This window comes from Pundamilia nyererei, unplaced genomic scaffold, assembly GCF_000239375.1.
Source record: "Pundamilia nyererei isolate P.nyererei 1_Seehausen unplaced genomic scaffold, PunNye1.0 scaffold00371, whole genome shotgun sequence".
Classification (NCBI taxonomy): Eukaryota; Metazoa; Chordata; class Actinopteri; order Cichliformes; family Cichlidae; genus Pundamilia; species Pundamilia nyererei.
In genome coordinates this window covers 40870-51064 of record NW_005187772.1, presented here as the reverse complement: position 1 = coordinate 51064, position 10195 = coordinate 40870, and the positions used below count along the sequence as shown (strand labels likewise).

Here is a 10195-nt window from a genome sequence, read left to right as displayed (position 1 = left end):
TCTGAACCGAATGAACTTGCAGAAGGTTTCCTGTAACTTTACACATTTTTCATGTAGTTTGATGGGTTCAGCTCACTTGAGGTCACAGGGGGCTGTTTGTGGCCCAAGAGGTAAAATGTGTTTGACACTCCTGCACATCCATCCATCCTTGCTGAACATTTAAAAAGCCACTTTTCCTTTAAACGTCACATAAATGTCACATTCTCGTATGAATCTTTACACATAAGAGTGTTATTTTTGTAAACTTTGGACTGGAGTTTTTATAGTAAGAATCTTTGCTGCTTCTTTGGTAACAGGACAGGCACCTGTGCAGTCTCGTTTTTACCATCTTTGCATTTTGCAATAATTTAGGCAACAATTTTTTTATCTGGATTTGTAATACGCGAATGTGACACTGTAGCTTGAATTCAGATGAACACCGATGACCCTGTGTGAGAGCTGCAGTATAATGATGTGCCATTCAACACAACACTACTGCTCATTACTTATTGTTGCACTTGTTGAGGTCCAGGTTAAGGTCATTTTTTTGTATCACTGAAAACTTTTAGACACTGTCAGGGTTTGATATGAATTTATGGCAGTTTCTTCCAGTTTATTTTTCTCAGCATTAATACAGCCAGATGTAGGCAGATGTGTCCACCGAGTTTTCTCATTTGATATACCATTTATTCACCACTGTCATCGGGCTTTATGTTATCACTAAACAAAACCATGCCATTCTCAAAACATAGCATTAAATTATTGTTTATTATAAATATTTAGATTTTGTCAGATTTTGGATTTTTTTTCATAGATATCAAAATATTTTTGTCACAAAAATTGTCCTTTTGACTATAATAATCCCGTAGTGAAAGCTCTGGGTTGTAAGAGGGACCGTGAGATGGCATTAGTCTCTGATTTGATGAGTAAGAGCCACCATGTTGCTTCCTGTTGAAAGCGTGTTCTTCCTCACTACTGTCACTAAGGGCTGTTCTGATACTCTGTAATATTGTACCGTCTTTAATTTACTATACAATAGTCCCTTGAGCTGATGGTTGTTGACACCTCGTGCTACATAAATAAACCTAAAATGAATTTGAACTTGATAGTTATGTTGAAGTTATCTGGGCGCTGTTCCAGATCTTTCTGTCTCACTTTAACCTCCAGAGATAAACCACAAGCGCACATTCACACACAGACATGGACAGTTGGCTTAATTGTGATCCTGTCCAGAGCTTCAGGTGTAGCTTTTTGCTTTTTAGTAAAGCTTTTCTTCGTGTCCTGTGGGAGAGATGAAGGTTTTCCATCTGGAAAACATTCTGTTGAAGCCAGACGACACCACTGGCACTGAGCTCACACCGACTGCAGCGACATTCATAGCATACAGGTGATAAAACGACGGCCTTCATCCTTGTCTGGATGTCTCAGCGTTAAACCCGCGGTTTTAAGTTTGTATTAGTCCATCCTTCTTCTGGGTTTTCATTGGCTTCTGTATACATTGCTTAGTCAGTATTTAGTTTTCTGTTAATAATACTATTTGTTAACCTTGTGTGTATGAGCCTTGTTATTTGTGACTTCAGTTCTTAGCTTTAGTTTCTGATGACTTTAGGTTTATATTTAGTGACATTACCAGTGTTTCCATTCAGTTCCTTCTAACAGTCTCATCTTTGTCTTCATGTGTTTCAAAGTAGCTTTGTGTTTCCTAGTTCTGTGGTTTCTAGTATTTCTTGAAAGTCTCCTGCCTTCAATCTCTTTTTTTGGACTTTTGGATTCAACACCATCAACAGTTCAGCTTATGTTCACTTCTGTCTCCTGCATCCTGCATTTGGGCTCCAAGCAATCCACAATCCTGTTTGTGACAGCAGTCCACGGCACACAGACTTTTATACAACTTAACCTGAGGAGTCGCTCTCTTCAGGCGTGTGGAAAAAATGTTAGTTTAGCTCACATCCACATTGGTTTCACTTATCCATGCTAATGATTTCTTTTTAGAAAAGTAGGGTTCTTGTCTTGAGTGCAATCACAGAAAAGGATCAATTATTTCCTTCAGACTTGGTTGTTTCCAGTTTTCAGTTGCAGTTAGATTTAGGCTTGGTTAGATTTGGGAAACAAAACTTCTTGAACTGGGTTTCCCAACGGGCTTTAGAAAGCTTGTGCACCACAGTGGCTTTCTGATAGAAGGAATTGGAGACAATGAAACCTCTCCTTTGACCATTCCTTCTTCTTGAGTTAAAACAACATGAATGATCAGTTGCAGGGACGACCTTGGAGCACTGACATTTTCATGATGTTGTTGGAACAACACCAACACGGTGATATCATTTCATATTTAATGTGGTGGCTCTGAGAGCCCAGTGACAGGGGAAGAAGAAAAACAACAGTTCTGTGATACAGATTTGTTTTATGACTTTTTCTTCTGTCTGTAATTTATGTGCCTTAAATATTGCATAATGCTTTGTGCCTCAGACAAAGAGAGAATCTTACATATGAAACATCTCACTGGTAAAGCTAATAAATGACCGCGACTATTGTCTGTAAGAAATCAGAAGCCAAATATGTGTGGAAACAGAGTTTTAATCTGAGCAACGAGGTGTAATTTATAAGCTCATCGTGCATTTTTCTTTTTGGAATTAAAAAATAACTTCTGACCAGAGGAGTCTGTGCACTGATTTCCTCTTAAAATGCAGCAATTAGATGGAAAAATAACACAAATATAGTAAAAAATAAAAGCCTTAAAATTGAGTTATGTTCAGCAATCAACACAAAGCTGCCAGGGTTCAAAACAGACTTTGAGATGAGAAACATTTCACTGCTCAAAGTCTGCATCATGGTTTCACTTTGTCAAAGAGCATGCATCCTGTTTCTGTCATGAAAGTGAAGAACGCTCATCTTTGCGACCAAAGACATTATTCACACAGAACAACTTCTCCAACTTTATTTATCTGCCAGATTAAAAACGAGGGAATGGCAACATAATTATGATTTGTATCATATGCAGCTTACTGAGAATTCATTACTGTCTGGTGATATAACTGTACTTAGGTCCATCATAAAGACTCAGTCCTGATTTTAAGATGTGAGTAAGCTGTATGTCATTAGCTGTTGAAATAGTTTTCATACCTTTATGAAACCTTTATTACTTGGTAGTGTTTTGTGAGTGCAGTTGAGAGCCTTGTCTTTGATCAATGCGTTTTTATTTAAATACATCATTTAGAAATTATTTTTAAAAGCAAACAACTAATTGAGCTAACTGAGATTTAACAGGAATATTTTTAGCCTAAAATGAACAGGGCAGGGGTCTCTGTCCTGCAGTTTTGATTTAACTTCCTAGAACCTGTTGTCCACATTTGTGGAGATCACATTTTGGGTTGTCTAGACCAAAATACTAAATTTTGCTCTACAAAGGCCTGATGTCCACTTACAAGGACATTATACAGCCACTGTTCTATTGAATTTTAAAGGAATATCCTTATATGTGCATCTCATTTTTGTCAGAAACAAAAATCAGGGAAAACAAATGTGGCAATTCTTTGTTTTTACATTCATCAGGTCCCAATTTGCCCAAATATCAAAGAGAAATTAAAAATGCATGCCATGGAAGAGTTGGGGTCTTAGGAGATTAAAACTCTACAGGAGCAGAAGTCCTGTAGATTTAATCTTTAACCATGGCCATGAAGATACCCAGCCTTAAGTTCAGCATTGTTTTAATCCTCCAGTGTCAGACAGGACGCAGAAATGGAGAGTGAATGAGCCAGAGTTTATGGATGGAGACGATGCATTTGGACATAGAAGGCAGTGTGGCTGCAGCAGACCAGAGCCAGCAGGTCATCAGCTCCCAGCCAGAAGGCCTGAGAATCGTGCTGAGGAATGAGACACCGATGCCAGGCTGCGACCGTCTGTGTATGCTCAGATATTTGTCTCTGTGTGCGAATATTTACAGTGGACAGACAGGGACCGAAACTCTAAAAGTAGAAACGCCACAATGGAAAAAGTCTCACGCGTTCATATATTTTATCTGCGTCACCTCAAAGCCTGCAGAACAGTTTCACTAAAATGTAAATATTGAACATTACAAAGACATTTAAGCTCTATTTTAGGAGTCATTAGACTGAAGTACATTATCACAATAGTTCAAATATGAATGACCATCGATTATCAAGATGATCCAAATAAGTTAGTGAACAAACTTTATCAGAATGATGGAAAATCTCTGGACTACAGATTGAAAAAATTTGGGGGGAGGACGTGATAGATCATTAGGCGGTGAATGTTGTGTGAAAAACAACAAGCGAGTATGTAAGAAAAATGAAAGATAAGAAATAAGAGGAAATGGAAAGAGTGAGTGATTGCCAAAGATAAAAGAGACAAATTGATAAAAAAAATTTTTAAAAAGAAGAACAGAGAGAACACGAAAGTCTCCAAAGATGGAAATCGTGAAAAATACAAATGTTTCAAAATGACAACTTCCACTTACGTCCCGTACTTCAGGAAATCCATCTATGTGAGGACTTTAGACCTTAAAGAGGAGACATTTTCTCTGTTTTGCCTGAAACCCCGTCCTCCGGGTGCTGTTAGCCACATTTCCTGCATAACTAGCATGTTTTGTCAGTGATTTATGTTTGTCTTACCTACATACTGGGTTTGTAGACCCAGTGTATGTCACAGTACTTCAATAAACACACCAACACACCAAAACAGGACATGGAGTTGTTTAATGGCATCAGGTAAAAACTACAACTGACTGGCTTGTAGACCTGATCAAGACAACCTGCTGAAGTTCAAACCGAGCATGACAATGGAGAAGGAAGGTGAATTAAGTGACTTTGGCTGTAACATGGATGTTGGTGCCAGATGGGCTGGTCGTCTATTTCAGAAGCTGCTGATCTAATGGGATTTTCCCACACAACCATCTCTGTGGACCTTTTTCTCCTAAAGGAGAAAATATCCAGTGAGTGAAAGTTTTTGGGGCAAAGATGATGCGTTCATGTCAGAGGTCGGAGAAGAAAGGCCCGACCTCTTTGTGCTGATCGGACGGCAACAATTACAGTCAAGCTATGCAGAAAAGCATCTCTGAAGACAGATTAATCCAACAGATTGAACCTTGAAGCAGCAGCAGAGGAGCACATCGGGTACCACTCCTCTCAGCTAAGAACGGGAAGCTGAGGTTAGAATTTACACAGGTTCAGAGAAATTGTACAATTGTAAGGCAGTCCAGGCATCTGATTTGGATGTGTCCTGGGTGCCACTTTCAGGAAGAGAGAAAGGAGCTGCTGGATATATAAATATATCTCAGCTGACTTGGGAATGCCTGAGTGAGGGAGTTCTGGGTTTCTCTACTGTCAGTGGTAGAAGATGGATGGATGGATGAATGAATGGATGGATGGAGAAGGGTGTCCACCCTCAGCATTGTGAAGCGATGTTAACCTAAAGAGGTCAGTGAGTATATTTTATATAGGCTAGATGTAGATGTGTAATGTGTATATCTGGTTAATTGCCAGATGGTGTGTCAGAGGTGGAGAATGTTGTTTATACATGATGAGATAGCAACGAACGCCAGGCACTGACAAACCCACACATTGCGAGCAGCATTAATGCTCTGCGGGTGTGTGTTGGCCAGAGTCAGAGGAGAGGTTTGAACTGTTTTGAGAAGGAACAGATCCTCATTCTTATCTGGACCCTCCCCTTATTGTGAAAGAGCATCTCCACTCTGGACAAAGAAGCAGTGGGCAGAATGAGTGCCGTGTTTCATCAGTGTATCATCACCGCTTCGTGGTGTGGGAAAAATTTCCTGGACAGTTATTTCTCACACCACGATTTTCCTCCTCTGTGATCAGACTGTATTTATAAAAGGAAATACCCTTGTGCAAGTTAAGAAATCCTCAGTGGCCGTTTATCCTTTTTCGGTCGAACTATTTTGGGATTTTACAGGGGACTAGAGAGTTCTTCTTTACTTATTCACTATAAAACTCAAAACATCAGAATCACAAGTACAATAAAAGTCAATATCTGTCCCTGCAGTTACAGCCTACATACGTGTACTGGACCTCTATGCGTACCTTTATGTGGACCAAAGGAGTAAAAGGTGCATATTTGTACAACTTCTTCTAAATTTAGAGGTGCCTAGAAAAGAAAGCAATAGATTCATGGCAGAAGAATAGGACACACATGTAGACGCACATTTATTTTAATTAATTTTACTCAGCAGTCATTAAGGCAAAGAATGTCATTAAAATGTATCATCTACATGAACATTTGCTCACAGGATCCACTGTTACACTCAGGATGGGGACCCAGCTGTGCTTCACAATCGATGTGACAGCAGCTCCATTATTTATGATTCGATAAGCAGGAAAATAATAATAATTCTGTTTTGTGTATGTCTGCAGCTGGTCTTCTACAAGGCGGTGCAGATTCTGTCCAATCTGGGCCACAGCCTGTCAATCATCACTCTGCTAACCAGCACCATCATCATCTGTTTGTTCAGGTAAAAACACTCACTGACCACAGCTCACAGAAGCACTGTTTCAGTTTAATTCATGGTGACCAGAATTACAAGTCATCTCAAGGCACTGTATACTATAAAGACAAACAACACTGACAGAACATTAGTGACCACATAGTCAGAGAAAAAAAAATCCCCGTAACAGGGACAAGTCATCCAAAAAGCACATGTTCAGAGACCACAGCGCTGTCACCACTTGTTTGATGAATGGGAAAGTGGAGGAAAGAGAAGCATAAAGGAAGCTGTGGAGTCACAGACAACCAGGAAGTGCAAATATTGAGCTGTGTAGAGTTTCGTCTGATGCAGTAAAAGTAGAAATAAAAACTATGAAAGCACCTCACTACACACAAAACTTTATTATTGTCCAAAATTCAAAAGTAAAATGCTTCTGCTGCAGATGTTTAAGATGAACTCAGTTTAAGTGTTCTCATATAAATATGTAATAATATTAAATATTTAATAAAACAGCTATTAAAAAGCTACTGTTAAAAAACATCTCCTGTAACTACAAAAACTGCAACTCTTTTACTTTACACGTGATTATTCTGATAATTACTTGCTAATATTTGTGCTTTTTCCATCTAAAGTACAGATCTTATCTGATCCTAGAACACTGAAAGCAGAGCCGCAGACGACTTGTCTAGTGTCCTGATCACCCATCAAAGACGAGACATAATCCCCAATATGCATGTTCAAACAACCAGAAAAAGCAGCTGTGCTCTCAGTTTGCCCAGCTGCAGGCGCTGATGACAGGACACAAACACACCCATTAATTTGACTCTCAGTCAAGCAGACTAAAGCAGATCAATCCTACTTTAAGATACTTTAGTCCAATTTGATTTTAATCAATGTCTATTTTTAGATTTCACTGGACAAGCATTGATTGCCTTGCTTGTCCTGATGGTGCCATTAACTCCATCAAGGCATTTACTCAGGGCATAACATGTTCCATCACAGTAACCCTGCACAATAGTATTTTTACCTCTTTGTACAGTCGCCCTGAGAGGTCAAATGGACACCAGCAAATTAAAAAATGCTGCAAAAGCACACAAAACACAACTAAAGCTGAATGAAGCAAAATGGAAGTAGGGAAAAAAAGCTAAAACTAAGAAGCAACTGATAGTATTGGATGCTTCTCTTGGTGGTCAAAGGATACATTAGAGGGGCTTTTATTCTTCACCTCAGGAAGAAAACGTGTGTTAGGCAGACTTGCTGAAACAAGCGAACAGGTTGGAGAGGCACAGAGAGGACAGAGAACACAAACGCAGTGGTGGCATCTAAGGACATGCTGTGGAAGAGTGGAGACAGGAGAAGTTGTCGCTACTTCGTGGAAAGTCCCACAGCTGCCTGAGCCTGTGGCAGCATAACTAAGAGATAATTCATGGTCACCCGACCCAGTTTTAACTATAACTAACTATAACTAGAAGCTAAAACTTCTACAAATTGTTGGCTTTGGATGTCATGATTTATAATGTTGTGTGCACATGGACGGATTCAAATTTTCTTACTTACCTAAAAGACAAAGTAAAAGTAACAAAGATGAGGGCGATGCTTTTGAGCTTAACAAGGACACTGCTGGAAACATCCACAGGGGTGGTGGAACAACCTAAAATAAACATCTCTTATGTGTAAATGAGGCTTCTTATGAAGGACAAACAAAGGTGCCTCACACTTTTTCTATTAATACAATAACCCTGAAAAGTCTGCAGAAACTCTCTTTCTCTTTTTAAACATAAAAATATGGTGACGAATGTAAAAAAAAAAACATGAAACTTCCCTTATGTAATTTTGAAATAGGTTTGTAAAGTTAATGATAATGACTAATCTAACATCTCAATTTAAATTCCCTGAAACAGTGAAAGTTGGTATGTGCAGAAATCAGAAACAGATGATTTTGTCTTCAGTTTTACATCATAGCTCCAGATTTCTATTCTTAGACGCTGCCAGAGTGACTTTGCACGATTCGTAGTCTCATGCTGGGCCCTCGTGCAGCCCCTCAGGTCATCTTTTTAAAGAAAACAAATACAGGGTTTGGAGAGCACGTTTCTTTAGAAAACTCCCATTTACTACACCAGCAGACTGCAATCAGAGTTTGGGGTCATGGCTCTGACCTCTTCAGTCTTCTCACATATGTTGAATGAATCATTTTTGTTCTTCTAAAGTGCGGAAATCCTGAAAAAAACGTGAGGTTTAAAGTCAGGCAGGGTCCAGCGCTGAAGGCAAAGTTATCAGTCTTGTTGTGCAAATATCCTGAAAAGTCAAGATAATTTGAACAAATGATGTATTCAGAATCGGGTTATATAACACATTTTTATTTATATACTCTTAACACTTCCGAACATACGGAGCATGATAACAGTTTGTAGAGATGTGCGAAGCTCAGTCTGGATGGACTCCAGCTGCTCACTCGGCCGCTATCAACATGTTTAGATACCGCATCCTTCAGTCAATTCACACCCAGACACTCTGTAAACACACTTCTCTATGTTTGCGTGTGTGTGCGTGTTTACAGGAGACTCCACTGCATGAGGAACTACATCCATCTGAACTTGTTCGTGTCGTTCATCCTGCGCGCCGTCGCAGTGCTCGTCAAAGACACCCTGCTCTTCTCGTATGGTGAAACCACAGACTGCAGCCAACAGCCCTCGCTGGTAGCCTTTCACGCATGAAAACACACACACACATTTTTTACTTCACCGTTAAACACATTTACTATATGTACAAAAACCTTTAGATGAACCTTAATTAAAGTAGAAACAGGAGGAGTCTGTATTGGTGATACCAATGTTCACCTTTAAAAAACTTTCTGGGCTCTTCCAAGCATCTTGGAGATGAGCACTTTATGAGGCCATCTGTTGCAGGACTCTTGTAGCTGAACTGAATGTTTGGTTTTTTATGACTCTGGCTAAATGTTTGGACTCTTTGTCATGCAGAAGCATGAATTTGGAACCAGTTAGACGCCTTCCTGATGTTGTTTTTGTGTGTGTGTGATGGATAAGAATCTAACGTATCTAAATGTTTTGCACGGCACTGAGGGTCCTTAGGCAGATGGCTATAAATGACCTCAGAGTGAAGCATTGGAAACCATTCACATAAAGAAGCAGCTTTAGTTTAGAAAACTGTGGGTGGCTTGCAAAGTTTACCTCTATATCTGCGTTTTTTCCAACATGTCCACACATGCTGAAGAGAGTTTTCAAATTTGCATTTCTAGCACCGTTAATCCAGGAGTCATGGGTTGGATATACAGTCCTGTGCAAAAGACATCACTCGTTTCTTCTTCCAAAAAGCCAGACTTGTAATTTATAAAGTGGTCTTGAGCAATAGTTCTCCAGCTTTGAATGTTCTACCATGTGGATCACCGTTCATGGAGCGGTTAAAAACAAATGTCTTTCAGTTCTGAGAAAAGTAAATTAGTAAATTCATTGGAAACAAGCGCAGATTTTTTTAATACACTGGCTCAACTGCACATTTACACAAAACATTTGAGAAATCTTTTCACAGTGTAAAAACAGTCATCCTAATGCCAGTCATCAAGGTTCACAATGAAGTTGGTGATTCTTCTAATTCTTTGTGAAAATGTATTTCTTTGTGGTCAAATTATAATATTACATACAGAACGTTACTATGCAAACTATAGAATGGATGTAACAAAGCATGTTGCTGTGTGTGTGTGTGTGTGTGTGTGTGTGTGTGTGTGTGTGTGTGTGTGTGTGT

The 10195-nt window shown here is 39.3% G+C and overlaps 1 protein-coding gene across 1 annotated transcript in view; it reads left to right on the top strand.

Moving 5' to 3' along the window:
- LOC102208135 (vasoactive intestinal polypeptide receptor 2-like) overlaps positions 1-10195 on the top strand; it is a 44597-nt gene that overhangs the window by 25956 nt on the left and 8446 nt on the right. The window contains exons 5-6 of the mRNA XM_005752671.1: positions 6366-6463; positions 8994-9132. Coding sequence (XP_005752728.1) covers positions 6366-6463; positions 8994-9132 — 237 coding nt within the window. The remainder of the gene's footprint in view (positions 1-6365; positions 6464-8993; positions 9133-10195) is intronic.